The sequence below is a fragment of the Epargyreus clarus genome, unplaced genomic scaffold (genome assembly GCF_041222505.1).
Source record: "Epargyreus clarus isolate Ecla_fem2 unplaced genomic scaffold, WU_Ecla_fem_2.2 ptg000017l, whole genome shotgun sequence".
Classification (NCBI taxonomy): domain Eukaryota; kingdom Metazoa; phylum Arthropoda; class Insecta; order Lepidoptera; family Hesperiidae; genus Epargyreus; species Epargyreus clarus.
In genome coordinates, this window is record NW_027332225.1 from 11,756,385 (window position 1) to 11,769,631 (window position 13,247).

The following is a 13,247-nucleotide window of genomic DNA, read 5'->3' on the forward strand; positions in this document are numbered from 1 at the left end:
ACTGAATATGCATATAAAATTTGGTGAAAATCGGTAAAGCCGTTTCGGAGGAGTACGGTAACTAACATTGTGGCTGGAGAATTTTATATATAAGATTTAGCATGAAAAGTAATATATTATTAGTGGGTCGGCTAAAAATCCTGGCCAGATTATGTTAATTAAAACATCGTTAGTTAATGGTAACTGACAAAATATATGAAATTATTTTTTTCTTAAAAATGATTCCTTTCCAATAGTTCGTTACCTATCATTATTTTGCTGATCCTTATAAGTGGCACTATTAGTTGGCGTAAGGTTATTTTGTTCCAAAATGAATTTGTTCGATTGCTGTCTAAGGCAATAGAATTTTATCTATTTATCGTCATCATATATCAACGTTGATAGAACAATATGCAAATCTAATAGCAACTTGTTCTTGTCAGATACAACTCATCCCGCGCAAAATGCATCAAATGCGCCTACTGCGGCTTGTTCTTCTCACCCAACAAGTTCATATTCCATTCCCACCGAGTGGGTCCTGGTGATAAGTATGTGCAGCCTGATGCTGCCAACTTCAACTCCTGGAGGCGACACATGAAACTCAGCGGAAGCCCTCCTGATGAAGTGGTCCACGCCTGGGAAGATGTTAAGGCCATGTTCAACGGTGGTACTAGGAAGAGGATGCTGTCTGCTTCTAGGTAAGGTTATGAAGATTTCTGGTGATAGCAGACCTTTCCACGGCGCCTTTTGATAATTAATCACCATTTCTTGAAATTTCATTTCCACTTCAATTAGAATAGTACATACGTTGTCAAAGAATTTATATTTTTTGGTGTAAATGTCAATGTCTGTTGGTCCTTACCCTTGACTCATACACATTTCATCACTATGGCAGAAATGTAGTTTTATTGAAATATGAATATAGTAGAATTATTTTTACAAGTACCAATGCTAAAGGATTCATGATCCTTCCGATTGGTAAAGATACCCGAAAAAACTTTAGGTAGGTTGGTAGTTCTTCGTTATGATCATAAATATTTTTACCTGAATTATAAATAGAAGCATCTAAAAATATACATTGTACAGATCCGATAATTTCACAAAGTTCAGCCCAAAATTGTGCCACAGAAGGATCCCTATGCGCAGGCCGGAGGTGGACAGCGGGGACGCGAAGCGCGCGGCGTCCAGCCCGCCGAGCGCGCACACGCCAGTGCCCCGGCTCGCGGACTACGTGTGGGGGGCCAGGTTGCCCCTGCCGTATGCTATACCCTGGCTGAAGCCGACTTTGTGGACTCCAGGTAGAATAAATATGTTTGCAGAAATCGGAAACAAAATGCCTAGTTAAACTGAATTTACTGGAGATTAGCTATTTTATAATGGATTAAAAAATTTGGCGCCATCTATCTAAAATTTAATTGCCGGAGATTTAGACCTATTTATCACATTTTATTTAAAGTCTTGGTCTTGAGGTTCAATTAAGTTTCCCTTATTTACGTCTGTTAGAACCAGACATAAAAACGACATCATATTTGGAAGTTAAATGGACATGTGGCAGTTATACTGTTGTCATTTTGTCTGTTCTGTAAATTGTTTAGTCAAGATAAATATAAGTAGGTACATAAATTAGTATTTGACATCATACAACAGTTGAATTGAAAAATATAGTTACGTGACGAATTAATATCCTTTTTCCTTCGGGAAATCAGTTAAAACATATGTATTAGGTATACATATATTTCTGCTCTTTTAACTTCGCCTTTCTTATAGGTGCTCTGACAGCTCTGAGCGGGGTTGGTGCTATAGAGGAACCCCGAGCGTTCCGGCCGGTGCGCTCACACCGACTGGACTCTCCACAACTGTCGCCTGTAATGTCGCCACCACGATCGCCAAATAGGTATGTCTCTTCTAGTTAGTAGTCTTAACCTTCAGTGTTCTACTTTGATATGAGAACATTTTTATAGTTATCGTGGTGATTTTTTTAAGTTTACGTCGGAACAAATAGACAAGAAAATCACAAGTTTTAAGTCTTCAATTTTCTTTACTTTATATTACTTAACACCTTAATGACGGAAAAAATGGTAACACTCATAGTTAGGTAAGTAACTCTAATAATAAGTATAATATCCTACTATCGTTATCCGGAAATGCCAAATACTAGCGTAATTAGCAATAGAGCTCCGGGGGTAGCGGAGAGGATGTGCCGGGCTTTACAATAAATACTAAAGGTAGAATGTTAGAAAAGTCACTCATTTAACCAAATTTCCCCTGTGAGAATCTTGTGCTGCGATCGCACCCGATACATTGACGTTCAAAAAGAGTCACTTGAATGAAATATTTTGGTATGACAGCAGGTCGCCAATAGCGTCATCATCGCCGCGGCAGAGCCGGTCGCCGCTGCGCTCGCCGGCCCGCTCGCCGCTCCGCTCGTCGCCCGCTAGATCGTCTAGGAGCGACCGGGATAGCGATGAGAGCGTTGATATAGAAACCACTGAGGAAGACCAAGTGAAAGATGTGGTAAGTTTATCCGTATATGCATAAGTGTAGTCTGCGCCAAACTTCTAGCACGCTCTGAAGTTGCGCGCAGATGTGGTCAGAGAGCCAATGTGATCACAACACAAGTATGGGCGCACTAACGCAGCTATGGACTCTTGGGCGAGAGCGGGCAGCGGACTGTCTTCGTCCCGCTAATTTTTACAATTTGATCCTGCGACGCGATTCATTTCTATATTCAGAGCGGACAAGAAGCTTAGCGCGGACTTTACCTATATTCTAGTAGCATAGGTGTCTTGGTCGCATTTTGGTTGTTCTTTGTATGTGACATTTTTGGCTTCGAAAGTCTACAGATGGCAGCGACCATGAAACTACTCCTGCGTTTATGCAAAATATACCCAAAGGATATGGAATTATGGATATACACTACATACAGCGGAACATGGTTCCTCGTCCCTTTTCAAAGTCGGCAAAAAGTAAAATAAGAATAGTAGGTATTACATTTACCTAATAAGTAACAAACCAACGACCAATAATCTTCTTCAATATCAGTCTATATTTATTTTGATACAATTATTACATAATACTGCAATAATATCCAGTTAGAGCACACATTGACGAAATTAGGCACAACAAACCATTAGAACGGTAAAGCCGATTACACACGAGCTACGTAGCTCTCGTTAAAGCACTGGCAACTCCCATTCAGCCCGTAAAACCTATAAATTACGTAAACCTTTTTCAAAGATGCAATTTAATAGAATAAGTATTCGAGCAATCGCATTATCTACTGCCGGTATCTTCGAAGCAAACCGACCTCAAGTTGGATCCAATTTAAAAAGTTTGAAGAGGAAAATTTTTCCAATCACATCGTTCGTGAAACGTAATCTCCGATTAGAGTTTTTGTGTACACAGCTAGGTACTTAGCGTTTTTCTTTCGTGTTTATTACTCCACCTCGCTTTCAGATTGTATACCTATTTACACATGACGTAGTTTACTGCTTAGACATATTTAAATGTATGATAACGTATTAAGGTTGATGCGTCATTTTCTCACCAATCTGCCTTTGCATCAGTGTAGAGCTCACGTAGAGCTGCCACATTCTGGTTTGAAGAGTGTGTAGATTCACTTTTTCGAGGCATTCCATCTCAATTCATCGATGTTTACGAGTATGATATTGATTTACGTTGGCATCAAAGAGCAAACTCGCTTGATTATTCTATATAAAAATACTTCACGTTTTAATTATGATTATTTGATGGTAAGAGCATAATCTAATATTTGCCATAAGAGTCGTCAATTTTTTGACAGTTCTGAAAGAACCTTGTAGTTTCCAAAATATGCTACAAGAAAATTTGGTCCATAGTTTGTATTTGAGTCAGACATGATTTATTTAAGATTGCGGGAGGGCTTTTACATTCGTAATTGTCCAAGTAACAATGTTTTAATTTCATTGTTGTACTTTTTATTACAATACACAGTTAGCTTTCATAAAAATTAGACTAGACAATCAAACTTGAGTAATTAATTCATTGATTAATTTTAGATTCAGTTGGAAACATTCGCCATTTAAGTTCGAAGCGCGCTGGTCTCAGGAGACCGCGCTACGCCATTTTGCCGCAATGGCGACCGGCCTTTGGCACGTCGTAAACTCTGTAATTACTGCCGCGTCGAATTCAAATGGACTTCATTTCGGTTTTAAATAAGAGAAAATGTTTAATTTACTACCGATCGGATTCCCCAGGACCAATTAATTGGGGATTTACGTGGGGAAACGTTATTTTTTGTGACGCGCCTCACTTTCTTTGTTTAATGTCTGTTGAATAAATCGCGTAGCGTTTTCTATTGAAATATTTTCCTGTAAAAATGTGAAGATTGGAAAATAGGTATCGATTTGTATTTTCCTAATAAGCTTGTTTATTCAAGTGGGTAGTATAATTTTATTTGTGGCGTAGGAATGTTTGGTTATTACTAACAATAAAATAACATAAGCACTGAAATGTTATGTACCTATCTATATCCTAGTTTGACGACATATGTGTCGAAGCAGCAAGACAAGTCAATAATTTCTATTTTGAATGTTTTTTGTTTACATATTTGATTTTGTGTATGTAAAAATGAGTATACAAAACGTTAATGCTAATGAAATCTGGTTTGTTCTGTATATTTTCGGTGTAGATAATTGAGAACTCATAAGCTAAACGAATGATGAAGTATTTAATTTTACATATTAATTTATAACGTAGATGTGCACGAAGAGAGGTGTTATAAGGGATAAAGACATTCCATTTTACGTTTTAGGGGTAGCATCCAGCCGACCTCAGGCTGGACTCTTATCATGATTATAAATGTCCTTGGGCGGCTAGGGCTCGCCGGCTATCCCACATAACTCTGTGTCTCCATGCCACATAACTCTGTGTCGCTTTTTTTTATAATATAGGAGTAGCAGACGAGCATACAGTCCACCTGATGGTAAGTGGCTCCCACGTCACCGGGTACCTTATGAAGGTTCCCGTTCGATAACAAAAAAAAAGGGCTCGCCCGCTATTTATATAACATAGAAACGTATTTTTTGAAAAATCATCTCTTAAATATTAACAATTAAATCTTGTAGCCTGTAAGAACTGGAAAACTAACAGCGCCTCCCGAAATCGGTTAATAAATTAATTTGAAAAAATAAATACAAAGCTTCATAACGTTCACCTATAGGTCATGATCCTTATAACGTAATATAGTGATTAAACAGTTAGTATCGATCGCGCCCCAACCCTTTGAAGGGATTAGAGGAGGGCTCTTACGGCGCGTTAATTATGCCGCTACCGATATAATCATTAGTGCCAACGCCTCCTTTATTTACAACTTAAGCCTTTTCAACGAATCCTGATAAACAACACCCGGATATAGACCGTGGATTTTTGGAATGAATGAATGAACGAATGAATTTATTTATTTGTAAAAGCATGTGTTTATAAAGTTGTTCATACACAATTACTTCATTCGGCGTATTCTACCGATTGATCCGGTGTACAAATCTTTAGTTTGTTATATTATTATTATAATAGAAATAAATATTTAATAAGTATATCTCTCATAGTATACCATAATCATACCATACAATGTCGTGGTGTAGTCTCAAAGAAATATCAGATTCTGATTTCGAATTTCATTAAAATTATTACAGGGCTGCATATCGCTGTTACGGTAATAACTGAGAGTGCTCGTCCGGTAAGCCGATTTCAATCTAGCCTAGCCGCGCACTCGGCTAGCCCTGTCCGATTTGTCATTTCACCTAATATCTGTTTATTAACTGATCATGTACAGCTTATTTTATTTTAGTAATTGTTGTATCTCTGCTACATTTTTTCTGCATTATGCTTTAGGCAGTAAACGACGTGTACATTTGTCAACGAAGATTTGGATGCATTCGAAGTATGCCAAAGTTGGCATTGCATAACTATCCGATAAAATAACTGTAATAATCAATGCGTAATACCAATCGAAATAGAATTTTCAAAATTAGCAGTCAAATGTATAATATCGTTTATTCTTAAAGCAGTGCGAAATATACAAACATCCCTAAACAGATTTTTGTCTACATGCACAAATACAACACTAAACGCTATTGTTCGTCTCGTTAAAATTATTACAGGGCTGCATATCGCTGTTACGGTAATAACTGAGAGTGCTCGTCCGGTAAGCCGATTTCAATCTAGCCTAGCCGCGCACTCGGCTAGCCCTGTCCGATTCGCTGGCTTAATCTCTGGCTAGCGTCCGATTAAATTGAAGTTCCAATCCGATCATATTAATTGATTAAATTTGCCGCTAGTAACGAACCCTTTGTGTTATCGTATCGTATTGTATCTGTCGTGTAGGTACCTGCATTTGTTTGATGGGCGATTATGTGACTTTATACCTTATGTTTATCAATTGAGATCTTGATTTTATTAATACAAATTGTCACATGTTTATCTGTCTGTAGGAAATAAGTACGCTTGGGGCTTTAGATTTTTACAACTCATTTGTTATTGACACAATGTGTTCTATTATGTTTCTGTGTACATAGAGTCCAGTTGTCATGCTTATTGTAAAATGACTGCAACCCCTGTTTTACTGTATGTGTAATTTGTGTATATTTTGTGAATCGACAAAGTATTCTTATAGCTATGTACTAGTTAAAACACCTTACATTAAACAATTCAATTATTTAACCATTTGGTTAAATAATTGTATTAATCGTGTGTCATGTATTTACATGACACTCGATTAGGGCTGACAACCGTGCACGTTTTCCTGGATTTCATTTAGTTTGAAAGACATTTAAGAGCTATCCTCGAAGGGTTTTTGTTTCCATTTAAATCTAGGTACTTTTTTGCTCGGATTAAACGATTAACTGAATGATAAGTTGTATTAAAAGTAATAATAGTTTTAAATGTAGTAGTAAAGGGCATCTAAGCACAGACCAGTCGCTTCGGCGTGCAAAAACCGAAAAACTAGGCAAGATAATTTTCAATGGACCATACCGGTCTGGCACGCAGAGAGTTCCAGGTTTCGGTTCCATCCCCAGTCAGACGGGTATCTTAATTTTGAAATTAGATTTCTTTTCTGGGTCCAAGTGCTGTATATTCGTCTATGTATGTGTCATTGATGCCTACGACACAGACAATCCAAGTGTAGGGCTGTGAGTGTAGAATAGTACCTACCTTTTATCTATAGGGCATTTGAAGGTTTTGTCCGGTGTTTACAATTTAGGTGGCAGCCCTACTTGATTATAGACAATGCAGTGCGGTGCGGACACGCGCCCTATTCAATTTAGGGTGTGTACACAAACACCACTCGATCACACTCTATAGGCTATGAACACACGATTTACTAAATTAAAACCTCGTATCATGTGTCGGTTTGTGAATAAGCACTCTTGTGTTAAGTGAATACTTGTAATATATTGCTTTTGTATGAAATACAAAAATTGTAGAGATGTAAAAGGTAGTAGAATGGATGGTCTCAAGAAGAACATGAAATTTTACGTTCATATAATATTTCCATTCCACTTTTTATATTTAAGTACTAGCGTGTTATTTTTATTTCGTATCTTGTAAATAATCCACAAGGGTTGCGATTAAATAACAAATATTTTAAGGTAGGTCGTAGTTGGACTACGGCGGCACCATCTCGTCTCCTAATTCCGCCTTATAATAGTACTTAATGTCTAGCACTGCTGTGTGTTATTTTCTAGTCACTTAAACTAGACGTTCTAACTATGTATAAAGGGAAAGTAAAGCATTTGTGGTTAATTTCAGGTAGAACTTAGAAGTCTTCTTACCCCAAATAGGAATGCTATACTAATTGCAATTGTCTATGTGCGGCATTGCTACGTCTATGGCCAAGTCCGAGTTGAACACGGAGAGTTCCGTACTATAAAAAAATCATTATTTTTTTATTTTAAGTATTTGTTAAAATGCCATAGAAGTAAATGCATTGTGAAAATTTAAATCTACCTATTACGGTAATAGACAAAGAATAAAATCGACGAGATATAGCGGTTTCATGTATGGCGACCATTTATTTTTTAGCATTTTTATTTTTATTATTTGCTGTTCTATAATTTGAAGTGTCTATTTATTACCGTTGAAAAGTTAGAGCCCTGCGACAAACGGACATAGAGCGGAAGCTTAGTAATGGGCTCCGTTACATTGGGTACGGGACCCTAAACAAGAGAAAAAAAAAACACGCCACATTACAAATAAAACAGTAAGAAACTCGACATAGATGAATTACATAATCCCAAGCATTAATGAAATCGTACCAAGACACCCCTTACAAGCACCGTACCTTTAAAACCAGCTCACGTCCTTAATAGATACTTTAGCGAGCGAACGAACGATTCAATTGTTCACTTGATGTCCGTATAAATCAGTGGGTTGTTGGGTTTCGTTTATGACTTTTTTGTTACGGAATAAGCTAGCTTTTTACTGAGTGTGGGTTTTTATATAATACCTATAGGAGTAGCAGTTGCATCCAGTTCCTCTGATTAAGTAGCTACTGCCGTCTATCTATCTGTAATCAACCCCAGATAAGATTAGATTCCTACCTAAGATCGGCCACAGATACTCCGCTATCCCTGAGGACTAGGATGGAGTGCCTCGGAAAAATTTGTCTCCCTTATCACACTCTTCAAACTAAAACACAGCAGCTCTAAACACTGTTTTTATACTCCAGAAATGAACTATGGCCAGAAATGGCGGCCGCCTGAGTCGAACCACTGAGGTTACAGTCTTGTAATTTCTATATGATTATTCTACGCGTCCAAATTTATATTTATTATAATTTATAACCGACTTCGTTCTTGATTCTCTTTCATACCACAATCTTTAAAATATGATAACCAAACAAAAAAGACAGCCCTTATTCTTTAACCAAATAAGCAAACATTACTAGTAATTGATTAAGTTTCGCATATAAATGACATATGCATAGCCCGCGGGACGGTGCTGCCCTCTAGGGATTACGGTACAATATCTGCAGTTAATTACACGCTCCACGGACAGACAATAAGATTCTATATTAATTATGTTGTTGGATGGGTATTATTGGTAATAAGCGTTATGGCATATTTGGTAGATACTTTTTAATTTTAATAATTTTCAGTTTTTCTTTATTTACAGCAATTATAGTCTAGTGATTCCGTAATCTCACTCTGTTAGTTCTAGGTTCAAATCCCAGACAAGAACCTCTTATCTTTCGAAGTTATGTGCGTTACTAAAAGTTAATTATTACATGCTGTAATATTTAAAGAAAACATCGTGAGGAAATCTGCATGTCTGAGTTCTGTAAAAGGGATTTTAATGGTGTGTGAAGTCGTATTTGGGTAACGTGGTGGACTATGCCCTAAACTTTTTTCAATTATAGTTATTTTTTCAGTTATAGTTATAGTTTTTCAATAATAGATTATGAATGACGATAATATTGAGTTTGAATACCTATCATGACAGAAAAAATAAAATTATCGATCATTGTAGATTTAACTAAATTACATCAAATGACTTTTCGACTGTCGCTATTGTCGCTTTTGTGTACGACAAACATGTCGTGTTTTATCGAACACTTAATATGATTTGATAAGATCGCTTTTGTCTCTAATTTGATTGTTACCGAAATTCAGTTTTGTCATGAATTGTATATTATGCGGCGGTCGCTACAAAACGATTTTTGTAAATAAACGTAGGATAATTTTGTGTAATAATTGTGGATTTTTATTCGACTGCCGAGGGTAAAGTTTTACGAGTGTATGCATTTATGTATGTCTGGCTAACTTTTTAGCATGCTATGCAGATCAAACGGTTTGATAGATTTCTATATACTTATTAGGTGTTTAAATTATGAGAATGACACAAGCTATATTTTTAAGCAGTCGTGTTTTAAGTATATTTATGAAATAAAATGAAGACTATCTACGTTTGGAACCTAGGAATAAATAGGTCTTAGATCTCGGAGTGCTCCACCAAGCGTTGAGGACGGCCACCGGGGGGGTTTTAGTGCGGTAAAAATTCCACATAACCCGGCGTCGCTCCCACGTCGTCGGGTACCTTTTGAAGGTTTCCCCCTCGAAAACAAAAAAAAGTCAAGAAAAAGAGTCAAGGTTGGAGATATTATTGCTTTCAAAACGCGCGTCGGTTCTCACTAGCGCGTAGCTCTATAAATCGCGAACTAGTACATGACAAAGTAGTGTAGAGTCACCTTAATTTTATTTTATTTTACATCAGGTATATACGTACAAGGAGTAATAATAATATGGATATCTATATTGCAACTATTTGTTTACTTTGTCAATTCTCGCGATATGCTTAAAAATACGCTAGTCACAGAAATGTCGAGGTGGCATTTAGTTTTTATTTACCCACCTCATTCCGTGATGACATTTCGGACCGTTTTTATTGGTTACCGCGTGTTCGGAACATTAATTTTGCTATTCAGAATAAGGCTATTATGTCTGTAACGCACTTACTATATCCAAAGTTAGGGTCACAGATTGTAGATTAAAAGAGGCCGTAAAACGCACCCACAGAGACTGTTTATTGAAGAGACTCGATAGACTTTTTAATTATAAATATGAAAATCGTCATATGTATCACTTTAAGTGTATAATCGTTGACAAAATTACTGTAATTCTTGTAAAATATGCTCTCATAAAATGTTGTAAACGCCATAAAAATAAAAATAAAATAAAAAAAAATACAAACGAAATTTTAAAATTTCATCTCATTTTTTAATTTGTCAACGTACTAATAATAAGTTATTAATGCCATGTTAGGGCTAACTATTACCTACGGCTTACATTATATGTAGGTAAGTACCTTATTGTTTTCAGATTTATATAAGTCTACATTCTGGCATACGACGTGCTTGCTTGAGAGTTGAATAAATGCAACGTTTAATTCATAAATTAAAATACGTAATAATTAAGTTTATTTCATATAATAGTACTGATGTTTAGTCCTCATTCCATAAAGCATAATAGTAAAAGTGTCACATGAACAATACCAGTAATTTTACTAGTTTATCATAATTATATAGAAATAAAATGGCGTGTGGCGTACAATAACGAAATAAAAGTTAATCGTAGATGGAGGGCCACGATTTATTATCGAATGGGACATCGATGACAGCGTGTGCCGTTACGTAAATAATTAAGGGGACGATGAATTGTTTATGGGTTTCCAGGGCATAGACAAACATCCATAGACAGGGCTTATTTCTTTTTCATTATTTTAATAAAGTAGGTGAAATTTATTTATCGTATTAGACGTATTTACGTTTGGCGCGGCCTATACCGCGCCAAACTGCTAGTCCGCTCTGAAGTTGTTGCGAGCTGTAGTCATACAATTTGCTATGGCGACGCGATTCATTTCTATATTCAAAGCGACTATATACGATTAATTTTCCGATTATTCGATGATTATATGTAATTCTCTGTGAAATGGCTGATACTAATTTATTTTAAAACTTTATAAGTTTTTATTGATTAAAGTTTGTACATAAACACTAATGATCTATATGCACAATAATTACTGCTCTACCTACCCACTTCTAATAAGTAGGTAGCCAGCCAATTGCTACGTGTATATTTAACGCTGCCTATTACAAACAAATAGTCATAGACATTATTAATTTAACAATATAAAAATAAGTTGTTGGACATACAAATTAATTAGTCCTAACATTTTATGACGATTTGAGTTGTTAATTTGTCTTCTTTAGCGTTTAAAATTAAAGTTTAATACTAAAGTATTGATATTTGTTCCCTTCTGTATATACGCTGATCTATGGTCAAACTCAATTGCTTTAAAATCAAACAACAATAATTACTGCAAGTTTTGTTTGTATGTCACTGTTTGCGTGGAAGTCGCCACTTTAAAGCCGCCTTTCAACTTTAAATATTATCATTATTATTTTTATTTGTCAAAGCTATGTAACTATATTAAATCGTTTATTTTTAAATTGAATGAAATGCGTAAAGCTTTTTAATATTATGGATATAAAATAAGTGTAGGAGTCATTTATTTTACGATTAAGTATGTATTTAATTGTTGTTGGACAAGAAAAACGTTTTGAAGGTACCCTTTGTGGTTCGACTCCGCCGGCACCACCGCCACACCATTTTCTATCTATCAACAGAAACATATATTTTCCGAGGCATTCCAGGTAGTCCTCAGGGGTAGTGGAACATCTGTGGTGACCTCAGGTAGTAATCTAATCTTATCTGGGGTCTGTGACCAGGTGGAGTGCATACTCGTCCGCTTATCCTATATCATAAAAAGCTTCAAAGTACTAAACATGAATACCGTGTCGTAAATGACAGAATCATAGTGTAGATAGGGAGCAACTAATCAGTTATTTAACAACAGAAAGCTGATGTTCGTGCGGGATCTGATAATAATGGCACGAATTACACGCTCGTTCAGCATGGACAGTACTTGTAATATTTTACTGAATGTTAGCAGGTGAATATTAGTGTTATAACGGCATATGAAATTTTGAAAGTACACTGATTTAAGAAATAGGTACCGTCCCGAAACTTCGGATGGAGTTATTGATTTCGTAGGTACTTGCAGACAACAGAACAGGCCATCAGATAATACTAACTACATTATAGTTATCCTCTCACTGCTTACCATATAGGTACATACGTCAATAGTTACATACCCACCTGTTGGTATCTAAAAACAAAAAAAGCATGAGATTTAAATAATGTACGATCTTTTAATGTAACATCTGCAGGTACATAGATACATGGTTGTAATACCAACGTTGAGAAAATACCAATTTTTAACTGTGGAAACCAAAACAATATTTTACCAGAGTACATTTCATAATCCTTTACTTATTATACAATTAAAAAATCGGCACCTTCATTGCCCTCAGGTCTACATTAACGATTTCCATTCCAGCCTTGCAACTGGCCGTGTCGCCCCGTGGTCGCTCCCCGCGAGGACTGCTGGAGCAGCCTGGTGCCGAAGATCGAGAGGGATGAGGAAGCGCGGGAGCCGTGGCGTCTCCCCGACCTGCGCCCGCCGATACACTACTTGCATGACCGGGGTAAGGCTATTTTTTTATCATTATTTTATTTTGAAGGTGGTAGAACCCTATGTTGTTCGTCTTCTGTCTTATAAGAGCAGAGTTAATTGTTGCTGTGTTATGGTTTGAAGGGTGTGATAAGGGAGACAAACTTTTCCGAGGCGTTCCAGCTTAGTCCTCAGGGGTAGCGGCGCATCTGTGGCCG

At 36.6% G+C, this 13,247-nt stretch overlaps 1 protein-coding gene across 1 annotated transcript in view; it reads left to right on the forward strand.

The window, feature by feature from the left end:
* fuss (SKI family transcriptional corepressor fussel) overlaps positions 1-13,247 on the forward strand; it is a 33,379-nt gene that overhangs the window by 18,550 nt on the left and 1,582 nt on the right. The window contains exons 5-9 of the mRNA XM_073082310.1: positions 423-677; positions 1,108-1,277; positions 1,747-1,873; positions 2,331-2,493; positions 12,916-13,063. Coding sequence (XP_072938411.1) covers positions 423-677; positions 1,108-1,277; positions 1,747-1,873; positions 2,331-2,493; positions 12,916-13,063 — 863 coding nt within the window. The remainder of the gene's footprint in view (positions 1-422; positions 678-1,107; positions 1,278-1,746; positions 1,874-2,330; positions 2,494-12,915; positions 13,064-13,247) is intronic.